The sequence below is a fragment of the Vulpes lagopus genome, chromosome 19, assembly GCF_018345385.1.
Source record: "Vulpes lagopus strain Blue_001 chromosome 19, ASM1834538v1, whole genome shotgun sequence".
NCBI lineage: Eukaryota > Metazoa > Chordata > Mammalia > Carnivora > Canidae > Vulpes > Vulpes lagopus.
This window is the reverse complement of record NC_054842.1, coordinates 35,366,469-35,387,171: the sequence shown is the minus strand read 5'-3', so window position 1 is coordinate 35,387,171 and position 20,703 is coordinate 35,366,469. Positions and strand designations below refer to the sequence as shown.

At 51.8% G+C, this 20,703-nt stretch overlaps 1 protein-coding gene across 2 annotated transcripts in view; it reads right to left on the bottom strand.

Moving 5' to 3' along the window:
• ESYT3 (extended synaptotagmin 3) overlaps positions 1-13,872 on the bottom strand; it is a 47,324-nt gene extending 33,452 nt beyond the window's left edge. For both annotated transcript variants that reach the window (XM_041733669.1, XM_041733670.1), the window contains exon 1: positions 13,361-13,872. In XM_041733669.1, coding sequence (XP_041589603.1) covers positions 13,361-13,675 — 315 coding nt within the window. In that variant the 5' untranslated portion in view covers positions 13,676-13,872. The remainder of the gene's footprint in view (positions 1-13,360) is intronic.
• Between the last annotated feature and the right edge of the window lie 6,831 nt (positions 13,873-20,703).

The window sequence follows — 20,703 nt, the reverse complement described above, 5'->3', positions numbered from 1 at the left end:
CTTGATTTATCATTTTCAGAGAGGAATGTATTAGAGTTTCCAAGCCCAAATGTTGGTTTATCCACCTCCCTGTGTAGTTGTGTCAGGTTGTTGGTTTACATTTCAAGTTTATATTATGCAGTAAATACATGTCTAACAGATTACCGGGTTTTTTTTTTAGATTACCTTTTTAATTACTATTCTTTTTTAAAAGATTTTATTTATTTATTCATGAGAGACACAGAGAGAGAGAGAGAGAGAGAGAGAGAGAGAGAGAGGCAGAGAGAGAAGCAGAGAGAGAAGCAGGCTCCCTGCAGGGAGCCTGATATGGGACTCAATCTGGGGTCTCCAGGATCACACCCTGGGCCAAAGGCGGTGCTAAACCGCTGAGCTACCTGGGCTGCCCTAATTACTATTCTTTTTAGGATTATAACACCCTGGTCTTTAGGAGGTGTCTGAGTTACATTCTATTTTGTCTAATATTAAAATTGCCATTAGTTTACTTTTGTTTCAAAGTTGCCCAGTTATATCTTTTCCCATCCTATTTTCAAACCTTTTTGAGTTCATGTTATCTCCTATCCCTTAGAACTCACCTTAATCCCTTATCAGCCCCATTGCACAGATAAAGAAACTAAGGCTCAGAAAGGTTGCTCACAGTCGGCAGCTCCAGAGTGCCAGAGCTGAGACACAGACCCAGGTCTGTCTCACCACCAAGTCTGTACTCCTCCATCCTGCCTCCTCACTCCCCTTCAGAACACCTCTGTAATTATGTAACTACGAGGTTTTCCTCTTTCGTAGAAAGTCTAATTCAGCAGGGGACTGCCCTCAGGAGACCGGAATCTTCACTGGTAGGCCACGCTTTAAGAGTCTACAAAGGAGGGGATCCCTGGGTGGTGCAGCGGTTTGGCGGCTGCCTTTGGCCGAGGGCGTGATCCTGGAGACCCAGGATCAAATCCCACGTCAGGCTCCCGGTGCATGGAGCCTGCTTCTCCCTCCCTCTGTGTCTACCTCTCTCTTTTTGATGACTATCATAAATAAATAAATAATTAAAAAAAAAAAGAGTCTACAAAGGACATTCCACAGATACTTTGATTTCATCTTCCTAACACTCCATAACGTGCACAGCAAAGCCACAATCATCCTCACTTTACAGATGAGGGGGGGCTCAGAGCCCAGTTGGTACCTGCCCAGATCACCTGGGTGACCGGAACTCCTATTTCTCCTGCATATAACTTGAGCCCAGCCGTCAAACCTTTTGCTCCCCGCCTCCTGCGCCTGAAGTGTCTGCCTATGAAGTCCGTTTTAGTGTCTAAGTATTCCTTGTGCATTTAAAATGTCACCTCTCTCAGCCTCAGGTTTCTCATCCACGAGGGGCACAATGCTGGCAATTCCACGGAGTTCCTGAGATGAGTACGTGAGACCATGCATGCGAGGTGCTGGGCACTGTCCCGGCTCGCGGTAAATGCCCCAGAAGCGGGGACGCTTGCGGGCAGGTGTCTGGATGCGGGAGGTGCAGACACTGTGACCCCTCTGTCCGCAGGTGCATGCCCAGAACAGTGTCGGGCTACGTGTCCAGTTCTGTCTGACCCAAAGTCCAGCAAATTCTCTACGGGACCTCAGCGGCCTGGGGCTCGGCACTCAGGGAAACAGAGAAGGGAGGCTAGAAAAGGCGAGGAGAGGTGAGCACGGCGCAGGGGGCTGGGGCTGAAGCGGGAGGACCCGGTGAGGGCGGTTTCCCTGGCCTCTGCTGATTGGCTGAGGGCTGCGCCTGACAGGCTGCGTCCAATGGCTGCGAGGCTCCTGCGTGGTACTGTCCAATGGGGAGGGGGCTCCGCAGGGAGGCGTGGCAGAGGGGACCCAATCAGAGCCTCCGTGCACGTCTTCCCGCACGAGGTGAACGCAGAGAAGGCAGAAGAAGACCGCTGGCGGGCAGCCCCGGGGCCCAGCGGCTTAGCGCCGCCTTCGGCCCGGGGCGTGATCCTGGAGACTCTGGATCGAGTCCCGCGTCGGGCTCCCCGCTTGGAGCCTGCTTGCTTGCTTTCTCTTTTCTTTTTCTTTTTTCTTTTTTTTCTTTTCTTTTTTTTCTTTTTTCTTTTCTTTCTTTTCTTTTTTCTTTTTCTTTCTCTCATTTGCTTTCTCTTTCCTTTCTTTTGCTTTCTCTTTTCTTTCTTCTGTTTCTTCTTCTTTCTTTCTTTCTTTCTTTCTTTCTTTCTTTCTTTCTTTCTTTCTTTCTTTCTTTCTTTCTTTCCTCTCTTTCTCATGAATAAATAAATAAAATCTTAAAAAAAAAAAAAAAACTGCTGGCCCGGACTCGGGCTGAGTCCTAAAGCCACTGGACTTCGGTCCCAATACCTCACAGGGCTGGGAGTCTCCGGGACCAGCCGGTGGGGAGACACCCACACCTCCTGGCAATGCAGGGGGCAGACTGAGGCAGGGGGCTCACCCATCACCTGCAGAGCTCCTTAAAACGTGGGTTCTTGGTAAGGGCCCTCGCAGATTTAGACTCAGGAACCTAAGGACCTTCCGCAGGGACCCAGAGGCCTGTACCTTTCACAAGCTCCCAGGTCTCCCAGGTGGTTCGGGTCATGGGGGTGGAGGGGTGTGGAAGTCTGGGCAGGCAGGGCTCCCTGGGCTGGAGGACCTGCTCAGGCCCTGGAAGAAGGTGACCGTTCCACCCCCTGACGAGGCTAACCAAGTCCCCATCCGTGTCTCCAGCAGTCACTCTTGAGAGAATATGGCTTTGTCATCAAATCCTTACCAGCACCTTATGGGCCCTGGTTCTTTTACAAAGGGAATAACTCTTGTGCCACAAAGAGCAAAGGGAGGCAAGAGCCAGTGGATGAAAAGGATGAAAAACATAGTCTCACGAGTGGGCCTAGCTTTGGCGCCTCCCCTACCCCTAGAAATGTGAGCCCCTCCCAGCCCCCATAGAGCCAGGCCGTGGGAGCAGGAAGTGCTGCCAGGGGCCCTGAGGAGCACGGGTCCAGCCTCAGGTCTCTTCTGATGGAGGGAAGTGAGGCTGCAATGCCGACCCCACTCAGGTCTGCAATCAGGAGCTGATGAACATGAATCTAAATGGAGACAAATTCAGAGCTCTAGCATTCATTCACCCCTCAAACATGAACACAACCCTGACCGATGCATTACAGGTGTGAGCAAGTCTCCAAAGTAGGCCTGGGAAATTGTAAAGTTGCCCAGGCTGGTGGTCAAATCACCAGGACCCTGGATTCCTTCCCCCGCACCTGCTCCCCAACAGTGCCCCTCAGAGCAGCTTAAAAAGAGGGGACCTCAGCCCCCACCTAAGGCCTCCCTTTTTTAAACTCACACCTTCTGCTATTCATGTGCTTGGGCCAAAGCCTCCCAGGCAGAGTGGGCTCATATTTTAATGACAACATTTTTAAGGCAGTGACAGTAAGGAGAGCTCAGAAAACAGAGGCAGACTATAAAGCAAACTCAAGTAGAAGTCGAAATTCCAGGCTCGCAGAGGCCACCACCATGGCACCCCACATCCATGCTTCATCCCCAGGTGGTCATGTGCTTTATTTCTTAAACCCTTTAGAAAAAATGATCCCACAGCAGTGAGGAAATGCAGCCAAAGAGATGGCCACCCCAATCAGCGCCGGAGCCTGGGCAGGGCCCTGGGCAGGCCTCCAGACTGGGAGGCCTGAACAGCAGCTGTGGGCACCAGACCCTCTCAGGAGGCAGCGGGATCGGCCAGCTTCACTTCAAGGGCCTGCCTGTCACCAGGCGAACCTGGCTCACTCCCTGTCACAGGAGGGTCTGTGTGTCTCTTTGTACCCCAAAGACCTGAGACCCGTGCCCTGAGAACCTCACAGACACAGCCACAGAATCACACGTCCACACAATGATACCTTCTTTGCTGGGGAAAAAGCCTCCTGGTTCTTCTCTGCTCTGGTGTGCATCCTTACACTCACACACATGCGGACTCAAACTGATGCCGCCAACTGCCTCCCATGCTCAAAGAAGAGAGGACCCCCTCATTCCAGGGCTCCACAGGGATGTCCTGCCACAGGGAGGCCACATGGAGCTTCAGGCCAGCTCCTGTCTTTGGAGACTGGTCCCTACTCCATGGTGCCTATTTAGTGGTTCCTCCTCTACTGGAAAATGGTCCCTTATTTCATATCCTTTTTTCCTGGTTAAGTACAGACTTTGACCCATTTTTCTCTCTGTTCTTGAGAGGTACACATTTAACCATAAAAACTGCTTTTAAATCTGCCCACTATTCTGCTTAAAATTACCCAGCTAAAAGCGCTTTAAAGGAAAAAGTTATTTGGCCAACTTGAAATTCCATCTAATGCTGTTCTAGAATCCATAGGCTCTTGAACAATGCACCCAGCTTGCAGCCTGGCCCAAGTCAACAGGAGCCAGTAGAAGGAGGACACTGAGCGGATAAAACTGCAAAGGTAGTCACTGGTGACAAGAATCCTGGTGCCAGGAGCCTGTCACCCTTTGCTGACGAACAAGGGCTTGGAGCATGGAGGGGCTGCCCCAAGCTGTCCACATAGGTGTGTTTTTCAAGGAGACCCGAGTGTAATGGTGAATCAGCAGAGAATGCAGTCCAACAGTTAGGTTTGGTCATGCCCCAAGGTGAAAAACATATCTTCTTGCTTATCAAACTAGTATGGGTATACCTCAGAGATACTGCAGGTTTGGTTTGAGACCACTGTGATGAAGTGACTATACAATATTACAATAATATTCACTTAAAACAAGTCAAATGAATTTTTCAGTTTCCCATAATAAAAGCTAGGTTTACACCACACTGTAGTCTATTAGGTGTGCAATAGTACATAATTAAAAAATGCTTTATGGCTAAAAAATGTTAACCATCACCTGAGCTTTCAGGGAGTCATACTCACTAATCACAGATCACCAAATAGAATAATGATGAAAAAATTTGAAATACTGCAAGGGTTACCACAATGTGACACAGGGACAGAAAGTGAGCAAATGCTGTTGGAAAAATGCACATATAGACTTGCTCGATGCAGGGTTCCCATAAACCTTTAATTTGTAAAAAAAAAAAAAAAATGCAATTATTGCAAACTGTAATAAAATGATGGAAGCCTTAAGAGACCAAAAAGTGAAATTCCCAATTCTGATAAGGCCACAGTGAAGTGGGAATGAGAATCTTTATGGTGTCCCTAAGCTTTTTTTTTTTTTTTTTTTTTTTTTTTTAAGATTTTTACTTGAGAGAAAGAGAGCATGAGCATGAGCAGGGAGGGGAGCAGAGGGAGAGGGAGAAGCAGATTCCTCACTGAGCAGGGAGCCCAAGGATCAATCCCAGGATCTGAGATCATGACCTGAGCTGAAGGCAGATGCTTAACCGACTGAGCCACTGGGGGGCACAAGGTGTTCTAAGCTTCGACATATGAGTTTAACATGTAGGAATCTACAGTAAGGAACTTGAGAAACACGGACTAAGGTTCCTGCAGCATTCGCTGTAGTGTTCCTGGAACAGACTTTTCCTGAGAGCCTCCTATGTACTGGGCATCGAGCAAGGAACTGTGGGTACAGACATGGAGCAGGAAATGCACCTTGCCCTAGAAGAGCATTCAGTCTGGAGGAAAAGTCAGACACAAAAATAGGCAGGTGCAAGCCCATGAAGGAAGTGGGGTGTGACACAGGCTCCAGGTGCTGTGGGGGCCTGAGCTTGCGCTGGAAGAAAAGATCAAGAGAGTCGGTCTGGCAAGGCAGAGGGACAAATTCCAGACAGATCTAGGAAACACTGCCTGCCTTGGCTTGCCCCCCTCGTGGGCCCACGAGGAGGGCAAGCTTGGAAATAGCAGATGATCAAAGCTAACGAAATGGTTCAGCAGTGTAGGGTATATTCATATTAAGGATATTGTAATCCTAAAACAGGTTTTTTTGGAGAATGTTTATAATATAATGCTAATAATAGAAAAAAAAACAGGGGGATAAAGGGTACAAGTTTTTTAAAAACTGTTTTCAGGGATGCCTGGGTGGCTCAGTAGTTGAGCGCCTGCCTTCGGCTCAGGTTGAGATCCTGGAGTCCCAGGATGGAGTCTTGCATTGGGCTCCCTGCAGGGAGTCTGCTTCTCCTTCTGCCTATGAGATATCTCTGCCTCTCTTTCTCTGTATCTCTTGTAAATTAATTAATTAATTAATTTTAAAAAGCAGTTTTCATACATCTTCAATAGAAAAGAAGTATACGCAAATAGAATGATGTATTTCTGCATGGAAGGACTATAAACAGTGTTCTAATTCTTTTAGGCCATTTCCAAATATTCTACAATGGGACTACTTTCACCTTCATAACCAGAAAAACCAGATTTTAAACCAATTTATAACCAGAGACTTAAAAAAAGTAAACACGACATGGGCCAAAGAATGGAGTGGGTGACTGGAGTTTTGAAACATCCCGTGTCCCTGAGAAGTTCCCTGTTTTTTTATTGTGAGCATCGAGAGGACTCCTGGCATACTGTGATGGGGCTTCTTGGGCAGGAACGGCCAGGCCACCCCATGCTCCCTGAGACAGACAGCTTGCAGGAGCCGGGCCCTGACTCCCCGTGTGGCCTGGCTTGGAAGGCAGGGTGAAGAAAGTGGGGCTTCTCCCTTTAACAGTTTCCACTGGGGCAGGAAATACCTTAACTCTTCACTATTTGCAGTAAAGGGGGAGGAAGAGAGGAATCACTTTCCTCAAGCACATGTGAACACACTGGGGCTAGAAGCTCTAGGCTTCCCTGGATCTCTCCCCGAAGTAACTCTGAATGGAGGGGTAGGGGGTCAGGACAGGGAGAGGGAAGGCTGAGCCCCAGTTCCCCACCCCCTCTCCTCTGTGTAGCTGGGATGTGGCCTCCAGGGGCAGCTCACACCAGAGTGACTGGGGACATTTCCCACTGAAGTGCTAGCTCAACCTGCCATCGACTGGCCTCGGAGGCCAATGGAAGCTGGCGATCAGCTCTCCACTCTTCCTGCCCACTGCACAGGTGGCCATGAAAGAAGAGTGAGACAGGGATGCCTGGGTGGCTCAGTGGTTGAGTATCTGCCTTTGACTCAGGTCGTGATTCCGGGGTCCTGGGATCGAGTCCCACATCAGGCTCCCCGCAGGGAGCCTGCTTCTCCCTCTGCCTATGTCTCTTCCCCTCTCCCTGTGTCTCTCATGAATATATGAATAAAGAAGATGTAGTCTCTGTATACAATGGAATATTCCTCAGCCATTAGAAATGACAAATACCCACCATTTGCTTCAACGTGGATGGAACTGGAGGGTATTATGCTGAGTGAAATAACTCAATCAGAGAAGGACAAACATTATATGGTCTCACTCATTTGGGGAATATAAATAATAGTGAAAGGGAATAGAAGGGAAGGGAGAAGAAATGGGTAGGAAATATCAGAAAGGGAGACAGAACATAAAGACTCCTAACTCTGGGAAAGGAAGTAGGGGTGGTAGAAGGGGAGGAGGGCGGGGGGTGGGGGTGAATGGGTGACCGGCACTGAGGGGGGCACTTGACGGGATGAGCACTGGGTATTATTCTGTATGTTGGCAAATTGAACACCAATAAAAAATAAATTATTTAGGGGGACCCCTGGGTGGCTCAGTGGTTTCGCGCCTGCCTTTGGCCCAGGGCGTGATCCTGGAGTCTCGGAATCGAGTCCCGCATTGGGCTCCCGGCATGGAGTCTGCTTCTCCCTCTCCTCTGCCTGTGTCTCTGCCTCTCTCTCTCTCTCTCTCTCTATGTCTATCATAAATAAATAAAAATAAAATTTAAAAAAATAAATTATTTAAAAAAGAGAGAAAAAATGTTAAAAAAAAGAAGAGTGTGACAGTGACTGTCACCTTCCTGGGCCTTGTCTACCACGTGCCCCTCAACCCACCCCCACTATTACTAAGGTCCTTGGCTTGCAGAGGTACTTTGCTGTGGACATTTCTGTCGAAGCAAAATTCTACCCCTCATCCCTAATGCAATGGGCAGTCTTGTGAGAGCTCGAGCATCATAAATTGCTGTCTCCTGAAGCCCAGAAGCTGCTCACCCCAGAAAGAGATTATGAGCCCAAGTGACCAAACCTGCCCAGAGTCCCCACCCCCTCCCACAGCCAGCAACACCAGAAGTGTCACTTCGTGGGCCACTTCCAGCCTGGACCAGCCCCCTCCCCCAGGCTTTCCCAGGGCCTTGCACTGCCACCTCGTAGGACTGATCACACTGTGTCAGGAAAGGCTGTTCTAGCAGGTCTGACTCCCCATGTTGACCAGGGGTTCCTTGAGGGCGGGACTATGTGGCATTCACAGCATCGGCCAGCTTGCAGCACTGTGCCTGACACATCACAAACCCTCGACAGATGTTTCCTGACAGAGTACAGGAATGAACACACGGATGCCTAAGATCCTTGGGTTGGGCCTGGAGGGGCAGACGCCCATATTCCATCCCTCTTCTTGCCCAATCCTGGCCTAAGACATTGTCAGTCCATGAAGCATCACTAAGACGTGGGGCAGAGACCCAAGGGGCACGACTAAAACGTGCTCTGCTTCTTCCTTCCTGAGGACAAGCCTGACCTCAAGCCATTAGCATGACCTCCCAGGGCTGCGGGGACCTCACAAGAAGTCCCCTAACTCCAAGCAGATGTTTAAGACCAGATCCCACGGCTCCAGCTCCAAGAACTGAACTAATTTGCGTGGCCAGCTCAGCACTGTCATTGCATTTACTTCCTCTAATTAACAAAAGTGTCAGTACAGGACAGACCACGAGAGCCTGGGCGCTGGCTGACTGCTGCTCCACCCACGGAAGGAATGCCAGACTCAGCCCCAGGAAAGCAAAGCCCTCAACCCTGGTCCTCGGCCTGAATGGCTGGCAGGGAGCCTCGGAGGGGACCATCCCCAGGACACTGCTGGGAGCCCTGGGATGCACACTGCTTTGCGTGAACAGTTCACTTAACCCTGGTGCTTGCCTAGCGGATGTCCCCAGGGCGCACCCATTTAGATGATGGGCAGCCAAGAAATGCCACCGAACAGGGTCCTGTGGGCCTGAGGCACTTCGGAAAAGCCAACCTTTTCTGATTAATGATAGCAGACTCCAACAGCTAAAAAGACTCCATAGGGCCTCTCCTAAAGCCTTGCCATTTTCAGAGGGGAATCAGGGATCCAGGGGACCTTCTCAAGGCTCCCCAGTGAATGAGCGTCAGACTCCAAGTCCGCACCTGCCACCACATCACATCAGCCCCCGCCCCCAGCCCCATCCCAGCAGATACACAGGGTTAATTGTCCCTAACAGAGCTGCCAACTGATTGCTATCAGCTGGATGGAAAGCAAGCCCGGCTAGACCTGAGACCACAGACATGTTTGCTGGTGAGACACTTGGTGATGAGTGTCATTCTGGGGAAAGGTGGCATTAGAAGGCCTGGGAGACTGAGGATGCAGCCCAGCCCCAGTGAGCCAGCCCCGCTGAGCGCGCACGCGGGCCTCCTCTCCACCAGCAGCTCACGGCCCACCAGCGCAGCCTACAGAACCGACCTCCCGAGCTGCAGCCAGAGGAGTGGTGGGGCTGGGCTTTCACCAGCTCTGGGGCAGCAAGGACTCCACTTTGGTCACTATGCTATCCACAGTCCCCGGCCCTGGTGAGGGGGGCTGATGGTTTGGCTCAAGTGTGTAGTAGGGGCCTGATGAACCTAGTTCATCATCATCTAGTTGCTCGCTCTAGGTGTTCTTTATGCCTTGAAAAATATATCTAAGAACTGTGTGCAAGATTTATATAAAAATATATCAAAATCCATTCACACACATCAAACATTCGCCCATGAGCAGCAAGTGGCAGCTACTGCTCCAGTGAGAGCATAAGCAGCGAGGGCAGCTTGGCCTGTTCTCTCCAAGTGGCCAGGCCACGTTCACCAGATAAGAGCATCCATGGCTTCTTTACTTGTGAGGAACCCTTTCTTCCAGCTATCTCTTCCATAGAAGGGAACAAAAGGAAAGGCAGGGCTGTGTGAAGTTTGACCAGAAACAACCTCCTTTTACAGGTGGGGACACTGAGGCTCAGCGAAGGAAAGGAATACCAATGATCACCTGGAGGCAGAAGGGTGGAGCGAGGTGTTGAGGAGTCTTTGCTCCAATGAGAACTAGCAATGACGGGACGCCTGGGTGGCTCAGTGGTTGAGTGTCTGCCTTTGGCTCAGGTCGTGATCCCGGGGTCCTGGGATCAAGTCCCACATTGGGCTCCCCATAGGGAGCCCGCTTCTCCCTCTACCTATGTTCCTGCCTCTGTGTCTCTTGTGAATAAATAAATCTTTAAAAAAAAAAAAAAAGAACTAGCAATGGCCTGCCAGGGGAGACTTGCTCCAGCTCAGCTTGGCTCGGGCCTCCACCCCCTCACGGGGGCTTGGTGCAAATTAGAACAAGACGCCCTGTCTATGCAGCATGCAGGCTGGATTCCCCACATCCCCCTCCCTGGGTGCTGCTGTGGAGGGGATGACTTGCGCGACTGTGCCCAAGGGTGGAAGCCAAGACCCTCAATTTTCTTTAACCCCACCCCTCCCTGCCAACTGCTGGTTTGCCGTGAACTTGTAAAAATATTTCTTGACACCAAAGGAGGTCATAAGTCATAGACCCCACTTCCATGCAAGGAAATCAGTTCTCAAAACAGGGACAAAGACACACCAAAAGGTCTGTGTAAGGATAAAGACACTCATGATCTAAAACCGTGGGCAAGAGTCATGCTGCCCCCACCACACCTAGAGCCACATCTCTGTATGTGTTCCTCGGAAGACAGGGACAAGATCAGAAGAATATTCAATCAAATGGCTTCCAGGTTTTCGGCATCATCCTCAGGCTTGGCAGCTTTCACGAGGCAAGGCGAAAAGCCCACATTTGCATCTAGTTGCTCGCTCTAGGTGTTCACACAACCAACCTCCCCAGACCTGCTTCTCATTCTGATGTCTAGCTCCCCAGATCAGAAAACACCCTGGAAGATTCCTGGATCTCACACTAATCTAGAGGCCACCAAACACCCAGAGTCCCGCTCTTACATGTCTCTCATCCTCCTCCCCTGACCCACTACCACCATCTTGGCTTAAATCAACTTCTCATCTGGTCTTTCCAGCTTTCCTCTCCCCTCCCCTCTCCCCCACCATGCTGCTTATTACAGGATCTTCCCAAAGCCTTCCACAGGAAGCCTTCCAAGGCAGGCTCTTTGCCGCCTTCAGAATCAGGCCCAAGCTCCATCAAGCCCCCCTCTATTTGGCCCCTTGTTCATCAGGCCCCTACTACACACTTGAGCCAAACCAAACCACATGGTGCTCCCTTATATACTGGCCACACTGTGCTCAAAAGCCTCCTCCAGCTTTGTAGCACCACTGCCTCAATCCAAAAGGCAATCCAGGCCTGGCCCACCAAACTGGCCACCTAAGCCAGCCAGGAGAATCTGGAGAATGCAAGCTGAGGCCAGGCCCCTCCCAGGACTCTGCCAAGGAAGTGGGAGGCTATGGTCTGGTGACAATCTGAGATGAAAATCAAGCAAGATGTCCTTTACTCCATACTTTCGACCCCTCACTGGACCTTGTTGAGACTCTTATCTCTGGCTCCTCGGAGACCTCCATGGCAATTACCTATATACATCTACTTCCTGCCCCCAGCTGTCCTCTTGGTAGGAGAGACACCATCACCTTCCTCGGTGTGTCCCTATACCCAGCTGGGTCAGGCCTGGGGTACGGTGTGTGAGGTGAGGCAGCTTCTTGTGTTGTCTTACCCATCAGGCTGAACAACCTGTTGGCTAATTTCATGTTGCTCCTGGTGTTTGCATGCATGGGGGCAGGTGGTGGTGGCTGGGGCATGTCAATGCCACTATAGGATCTGATTCTTGCCTCCATTTCAGAAACATTGCTTATTCCATCCCTAATACCACAAGGGCCAGAAAGGAAGGGCTGTCACTTGGTGAGGCCTCACAGCCCACCCTCATGGATTGAAGCCACCATGGGGTCCCAACAGAGGTCTGACAGGCATCCAAGACTCCCTCAACAATGAGCAAGGAGTGTGGATAGGTTCAGGTCTACTCTATGGATCCAGATCTTTCAGGATAAGCCCCCAAAGAATAATCAGGAAAACCAAGTTTGAGAGGTGAGCCCCAAATACTGTTCCCATGACTGCTACCCTAGGAAAGTTGTCATTGTGCTTTTTTAATTCGCACACTTAGCAGAAGGCTTTGGCTCCCTCATCCTCAATATATAAAAACCAATTTATAAAACTGAACTGTCAATCTATATGTTAAATATCAGTATTATGAGGTGAACCATATTCCCCAAACTTGTATGTTGAAATCCAACTCCTCTGCACCCTAGAATGTGACTGTTTTTAGAAGTAAGGCCTTTACATAGGTGATTAAGTTAAAACGAGGTCATTAGAATGGGCCCTAACCCAATCTGACTGGTGACTTTATAAGAAGGGGAAATTTGGACACAGAGACATGTAGAGAGGGAAGACCATATAAAGACATGGTGGAGACAGCCATCTACAAACCAACCAGAAGCCTCAGAAGAAGCAAACCATGCTGACACTTGATGACATCTCCCCCTGTGGGCCTGAGTATATCTGGAAGAATCAGAGAAGCACCCAGAAGTGTAGTTTTGGCACACACCAAATCTTGGATGCAATGCCTATTGGGACTTGCCTGTGTTTCCCAAATTCATCTCATCCCCGATTCACCTAGGTGCCTCAGTTCCACCTGAGAGTTGTGAGGTGGGGCTAAGAACTTGTTTTTGTTAAGTGGACCAGGTGATTCTCAGGGCCAGAAGCATTTAAGAAACCATAGTCCTGGCCATCTCACAGCCGGAGGAGATAGGTCTGTAGTTGGAGAGTGTGACTGTGTTTACGCGTCTGGGCACGTCTGAGCATCCCTGCCAGGCAGAGGGAGGGAGAGAAGCTGGGGATCCAGCCTCCCACCCCATCTCTTCAATCCCATCTCTAGCCCGGGTCCCCTCTGTCTATCCCGACCTCTGCTGAGGCAACTAGTCTGCAGTTTCTGTCATTGCTGCGTTTGCGGATTAGTCCTGCGCCCCACGTTCTTCCTGTGAATCAACAGGCGGGTGGAACAAATGCCTCCTGCTTCCCTCCCGAGTAACTTTGCAAAGCCCCAGACGCCCTTGTTTGTTTGTTTGTTTTTTTTCCCTGGGTGTGGCCGCCCGTGACTTTTCTCCCAGGCTCTGGGCCCTTAAGGGAAGCCTGGGTTCCCCCTCCCCGAGCTGTCGGGGCCGGCGACGGGGATGACCCTGGGGGCGCCGCCTGGCCGGGCATCGGGGGTGCGGGTCGCGGGGCTGCCGCCCCAGCTCCCCGGCGGACCGCGGGTTCCTTCCCGGCCTCCAAGAGCATCCGCCCACCTCCGACCTCCGTCGCGTCCCGGCCGGCCCAGCTCACCCAGGCCGGCAGGTGCTGGCCCCGCAGCTCCCGACTAATGAACTGGCGCTCGTTGTCCAGGAACTGGAAGGCGGCCGCCAGGCGCCCGAGCTTCCCGCGCCGGTTCCTGCGCCACCACATCCACAGCAGAGCGCCGAGCAGCAGCCAGGTTATGCTGAGCCCCAGGTAGCCGGCCAGGTACACGGGGGCCAGGTAGAACAGCACTCGGGCCACGAAGGTGTAGAGCTCGGGCAGCAGCTGGCTGGACAGGCGCGGCTCGGGGCGGGGCGCGCGCTGGCCTCCCGGGGCGCCGGGGGCGCAGGGCTCGTCCGCCATCTCGCCCCCGCCGTGTCGCCTTCCCAGAGCTTCACCTGAGCCCAGGTCCACAGGCCCCGACACGCGGGCACATCGGCCCGCCAAGCGCGAGGGCCCAGCCGCCGCGCCGCACCTGCCCTGCCGGACCCGCCGCCGCGCTCCGGGCGCTCAGCTCTGAGGGCGCCCCGCCCTGGAGCGCGGGGGGGCGGACTCGCAGCGCGGCCGCCGCGCTCGCCTCCCAGCCCGGCCCCGGCTCCCGACGTCTCCGCCCCCGGGGGTGGGGCCGCAGAGGGGCGGGGCCGCGGGGGGCGGGCCGCGGAGGGGGCGGGGCGATGGGGGGGGCGAGCCGCGGAGGGCGGGGCCGCGGAGGGGGCGGGGCGAGGGGGGCGAGCCGCGGAGGGGGCGGGGCCGCGGGGGGCGGGGCGCTGGGGCGGGGCCGCGGAGGGGGCGGGGGGCGGGGCCGCGGGCGGGGGTCGCCGGGTTCTGCGGCGCTCGCCTCCCAGCCCGGCCCCCTGCTCCCGACGTCTCCGCCCCCGGGGGTGGGGCCGCGGAGGGGCGGGGCCGCGGAGGGGGCAGGGATAGGGGGCGGGCCGCGGAGGGGGCGGGCCGCGGAGGGGGCGGGGCGCGGGGGGGGGGGCCGCGGGCGGGGGTCGCCGGGTTCTGCGGAGGAGCCCGCCACGCTCGCCTCCCAGCCGGGCCCCTGCTCCCGACGTCTCCGCCCCCGGGGGTGGGGCCGCGGAGGGGCGGGGCCGCGGAGGGGCGGGGCCGCGGAGGGGGCAGGGATAGGGGGCGGGCCGCGGAGGGGGCGGGGCGCGGGGGGCGGGGCGCGGGGGGCGGGGCCGCGGGCGGGGGTCGCCGGGTTCTGCGGCGCTCGCCTCCCAGCCGGGCCCCTGCTCCCGACGTCTCCGCCCCCGGGGGTGGGGCCGCGGAGGGGCGGGGCCGCGGAGGGGCGGGGCCGCGGAGGGGGCAGGGATAGGGGGCGGGCCGCGGAGGGGGCGGGGCGCGGGGGGCGGGGCGCGGGGGGCGGGGCCGCGGGCGGGGGTCGCCGGGTTCTGCGGCGCTCGCCTCCCAGCCCGGCCCCCTGCTCCCGACGTCTCCGCCCCCGGGGGTGGGGCCGCGGAGGGGCGGGGCCGCGGAGGGGCGGGGCCGCGGAGGGGCGGGGCCGCGGAGGGGCGGGGCCGCGGGCAGGGGTCGCCGGGTTCTGCGGAGGAGCCCGCCGCGTGGGCGCCCCCCACCCGGCCTCGCGCGCAGGCGTCAACGGAGGGCGCAGTTGCAACGCCCCGGTAGAGCGCTGGTTGCTCTAGGTGCCGCCCCAGGCAGGGCGTGACTCACCGAGGCGTGTGGACAAATGGCTTGCCCTGGATAAACATCACGGAAAACCTGTTTCCTACACCCAGTTTGCAATAGGCAGGCTAGTATGGGCTGGGAGCTGGGCGTCCGAGCCTGCCACGGACCGGCTCTCCGGGCCTCCGCACCCCACAGTGGGCCTGACTCCGCCTGAGCCCCCCACTTGGCCCCTAGAGCCCGGCATCGCTGCCCCCTCCTCTGGCTCGTAAAGCTTAGACCTGGCCCCCAACCCCAGCGAGCCAGCGCAGGGTCCCTATTGCCCCCCGCAACGCCCTCTGCCCTGCATGCCCTCTGCCCTCTCTGTCGGGTGTCAGCTTGGACCTTGATTCCCTGCATCGTCAGACCCCGAGTTCCCACCCCAAGTGACCAGCACAGCGGGTGAACACAGGAGAGATGAAGGGCAAGCCCTGGGGTGCTTGGGGGTCAGTCGGGAAGCCCATGGCTTCTAATCTTTCCTGAATGATCCATCTAAGCAGAGGACTCTCAGTCCCACATGCCGACAGTCAATCGTCTTGTGAATGGGCATACACTTTCGGCGGCTCGCGTCGCGGGGGGGCACATCCATTAGTGGAATGTGATTTTGGAGTTCACGAATGTACTGGGATGATTCTGAGCTTTCAGTAATTTCATTGAAAGGCTGGACCCAACGGACAACAACCAGAGGATAACTATATTCTCTTTCTGTCCCTTCAGGTATTGTGCTGTCTCCGGTCTTGTCCTTCTTTACTGGATAAAACGTTTTCAGTAACAGGCGCGTTCCTGGTCAGAATAGCTGGGCTCTCGTCTACCGTCCTCAGCCTTCCAGGACTGAGCCAAATGGAAGCTGAAAGCCTCCCCGCTTAACACTGTTACACTATTTCCCAGTGTAGCCTGAGAAATCAATGTAGGAAATGCAGCTCACTTGAGGTTTGCACTTTCTTGTTTTTGTTTTTAATTTGGAGAGTTCCTTTTTGGATGTACACAATCCTATTAAAGGCTCTGCCAAGTCCTGCACATAAAAAGCTATTAAATTTTATTTAACTCACTGTTTCCCAAATTATTTGACCACAGAATTCTCTTACTCAAAACACTTCTCTTACTGGTTGACCCAAATCAGCCTATGCTAAAGAACTGAGAACATATGATAGGGGTATGGGCAAGTGCCCTGGAACCAGAGGCAGGAATCCTGCCCGCTGTCAGGATGGATGCATCAGCAAGCTGACTGTTGACTCAGCTCTGAATCCCTGCTGCTCTTCCTACTGACCTGCCTCCACTGCCTCTGGCTGAAGTAGAGAGCACCTTTTCCACAGCTTCCAGGGTCACAGAACTTTCCAGAAACTGCTTGGCCCTTATCCTGTCCCAATTCCAAATGACTTGGAGAGAGGACCCAATTGTATCCATCATCTCCTCCCCTCTGCACAGACACCAGGTCCATACCACATCCTCCTTGTGGGTTAGCATGCTTGCAGAGGGGGTATGGAAAGTAGGCTGTTTGGAGGAGGATTACCAGATAAAGGAAGGTTGCTGGTTCGTGAACTGGATGGACACCCACAAAGATGTCCAGCAAGAGACTGGGATCAGCCTGTGGAACGCTGCTACCCTCAGCTGCGCTACCTTCTCTGCTCCTTGAACACACCAAGCTCATGCCTGCCCCGAGGCTTTTGTATTTGCTGTTTCCTCTACCTGGAAAGTTCCCCTCCTGAATTTTTCCCAAAGAACATTAGGGTAGTGGGATGGTGGTTGATTTTCTTTTCTAAACTTTATAATGCCATTAAATTACTCTCGTAAATTAGATATATAAGAACATTGAGAATGTGACACTTAAAACTTCCTATCCCCCCTGAGGTTGAATCTGTGCCTAGAACATTGGAGCCGTTAGTTCTCTTGACCTGAAGACTCTAGTTACTATCGTCAGAAAAAGACATTTTATGTACCATTTGATCATCACAAAACACGGGCAGAACGAAGCCTTTTCCCCGAATTCATTTGAGAGTTCATCAAATTATAGCAGTGCTTCAGAGAACATTAGATCATTTGTTCAATATATTTATTAGCTACCCTTGTGGGTCAAATTGTATCCCCCCCCCAAAAAAAATCTTTTTGAAGTCCTAATCCCTGGTATCTGTGAATGTTATTTGATTTGGAAATGGGATCTTGATAGATGTAACCAAGTTAAGATGAGATCATACTAGATTATGGTGGACTCTAAATCTAATGACTGGTCCTTACAAAAACAGACTTCAAAACAGAGGCACAGAGGTTGTAACACAGGGTAGAAGATTGTGTGAAGACCATAGTAGAGACTGAAGAGATACAGCTACAAACCAGGGATCAAGGATGGGACAAGGAAGGAGTCTTCCCTAGAATCTTCCAAGAGAGCTGGGTCCTGCCAACACCTTGATTTCAGATCACCAGTTCCAGGACAGTAAAAAAAAATGGCCTATTGTTTAAAGCCATCCAGTTTGTGGTACGTTGTTCTGGAAGCCCCTGGAAACTAATACAGCCAACTACTAAGTGCCAGGCACTGTTCTAGGCACAGAAGATTCAAAGTGAACAGAAGAGATGGGATCTGTGAGAGAATGCATAAAACATACTCATTATCTTGGCCATTTAAAGTGCACAGTTCAGTGGTATTAAGTACATTCATGATGTGCAGCCATCAGCCCCCCCATCTCCAGAGCTCTGCATCTCGCAAAATTGAAACTCCTGCCCCTGCCTGCCTCCCTCTGGAAAACACCATTCTGTCTCTATGGTTTTGACCAGTGTAGGTATCTCATGGAAGTCCTATAAATCATGTAGGATTTGTCTTTCTGTGACCGACTAATTTCACTTAGCATAATGTCCTCAAGGTTCATTCATATTGTAGCATAGTGCAAAATTCCCTTCCTTTTTTAAAAAAAATATTTAAATTCAATTTTCCAACATATAACACCCAGTGCTCAGCCCATCAAGTGCCCTCCTCAGTGCCTGTCACCCAGTCACCCCATCCCCCACCCACCTCCCTTCTGCAACCCTTTGTTCATTTCCCAGAGTTAGGAGTCTCTCATGGTTTGTTTTCCTCTCTAATTTTTCCCCACTCAGTTTCCTTCCTTTCCCTTATGGTCCTTTTCACTATTTTTTTTATATTCTACATATGAATGAAACCACATTGATGATGGTCTTTCTCTGATTGGCTTATTTCATGCAGCATAATACCCTCCGGTTCCATCCACATCGAAGCAAATGGTGGGTATTTGTCGTTTCTAATGGCTGAGTAATATTCCATTGTATACATAAACCACATCTTCTTTATCCATTCATCTTTCGATGGACACCGAGGCTCCTTCCACAGTTTGGCTGTTGTGGACATTGCTGCTAGAAACATCGGGGTGCAGGTGTCCCGGTGTTTCTCTACATCTGTATCTTTGGGTAAATACCCAGTAATGCAATTGTTCGGTCACAGGAACTCCCTTCCTTTTGAAGGCTGAATAATAGTCCATTGTGTGTATGTACCACATTTCATTCAGCCATTCGTCTGGCATTAGGTTGCTTCCACATGTAGCTACTGTGAATAATGCAGCTGTGAGCATGGGTATACAAATAACTCCTTGAGTCTCTCTTTCCATTTTGGGGGGTATATACCCAGAAGTGGAATTGCTGGGTCATATGGTAATTCTATGTTTAATTTTTTTGAGGAATCACCATCCTGTTCTCCAGTGTAAAGTTTTACCACTTTATATCACCACCAACAGAGCACAAGGCTCCCACTTTCTCTATCAACACGTTGTTGTTAAAAAAAATAAAAATAAAAAAAATAAAAATAAAAAAAGGGACGCCTGGGTGGCTCAGTGGTTGAGCGTCTGCCTTGGGCTCAGGGCGTGATCCAGATTCAGGGATCGAGTCCCACGTCGGGCTTCCTGCATGGAGCCTGCTTCTCCCTCTGCTTATGTCTCTGCCTCTCTCTGTGTCTCTCATGAATAAATAAATAAAATCTTTAAAAAAAACACGTTGTTGTTTCTTTTTTTATACTAATCATCCTAACGAGCATGAGGGTATCTCACTGCAGTTCTGACTTGCATTTCTCTAATGATTAGTAACGTTGAGTATCTTTCCATAAGCTTGTTGGTCCTTTGCAGATCATCACTGAAAAAACACAGCAACATTTTTGGGGATGCAATGTACAACCATGGTGACTGGTTTCAAATCTAGTATTCCGTATTCAAAAGCTGCTAAGAGAGCAAATCTAAAAAGTTCTCGACACACACACACACTGTAATTATGTGAGATGATAACATGTATTAACCTTATTTTGGTGATAATTTCACAATATATACAAATACAAAATCATTACATTGTATACCTTAAGCTTACCCAATGTTATATGTCAGTTATGTCTTCATAAGACTGGGAATAAATTAAAAACACAAAACAATGATTTGCTGTATGACCGTATGCAAATGTCATTTGCACTCTAGACCTCAGCAACCCCTTGTGCCCAATATGAAGGGTTTGACCAGAGCATCTGTGAGGTCTTGGGCCAGTTCTCAGGGTCTCTTGATAATATACCAGGTTACGAAGCTTAGTACCCAGCAGTAGGTGCTTTATGTGTGTGAAGGAACACACACAAGAATGAATAGACAGATGTGTTTGAGCCAAGAACCAGACGGCCCTTAATCATATCCTCTGATAAAAAACAACAGAGGGAGCTGCAAATAACTACTTAGCTTGAAATCTTCTTGAGCCAGTCCTGAAAACCATACAACCAGTGAAATTTGACAATATATATGGAGCACTGGGGTGCTGGGGGTGGGAAAGTGCACAAGCTATTACCTGAGAAGTCATTATTTCATATTCTCAAGATAAAACATGGTAGAAGGGCATGTGTGTGTGTGTGTGTGTGTGTGTGCGCGCGTGCATGCGTGTGTATGTCAGGTGAAGGTAGTGTGGCAGCAGGAAGATTTTTGGGGTGGGAAGGTGGAAGACATCCCTACAATGTCCTTCATGATTTGATCACTGCCTGCCACTCCAAGACCACCTCCTGATGGCTCCAGCCCGTGTCTGTGCTTCCAGTGCCACCACACTTCTCACCCGCTCTCCGTCCTAAACAGGAAGAAGGTGGCCCTGTGGGTCTTCACTGTTCTGAGTCAAAGTGGCTTCTGGGCACAAGCATTAGGGTGGCCATCGCTACCATCTTAGAGGGTCAGGCTCTACTTGCTCCCCCCTTTCTCCAACCTGGTATAGGAGGCACGGCCAAGGAGATGACCACTTTGTTAAGGCCTCAGCCAGGTCTCCCTCAGGCACTCCTGGTGGGCAGGGTCTGTGGCCTCCTACCCCACAGATATGGTTCCTGAACTCCTCACATAGGCCCTAGAGGCTGAAGTCTGGTGATCCTGCCTCACCACTGCCTTCAGTACTCTTCCCTCCCTTCCCCCTCTTCTCCACTTCGTTGGCTCCAACTTCCATTTCTGCCCTTCTTGACACCCACAAACTAGTACTTTGATTACCAAAAATAAGTAAGACCAAAGGTGTCCTTTTTTTACTGTGGTGAAACACATGTTCTATTTTAAATGTACTATTTTAAGCCATTTTAAATGTACAGTCAGTAGCATTAAATACATTCACACTGTTGTGTAACCACCACACCATCCATCTCCAGAACTTTCCCATTGTCTCAAACTGGAACTCTGTACCCCTGGAACAGTAACGCCCCATTCCTCCCTCCCCCAGCCTCTGGCAACCTCTAT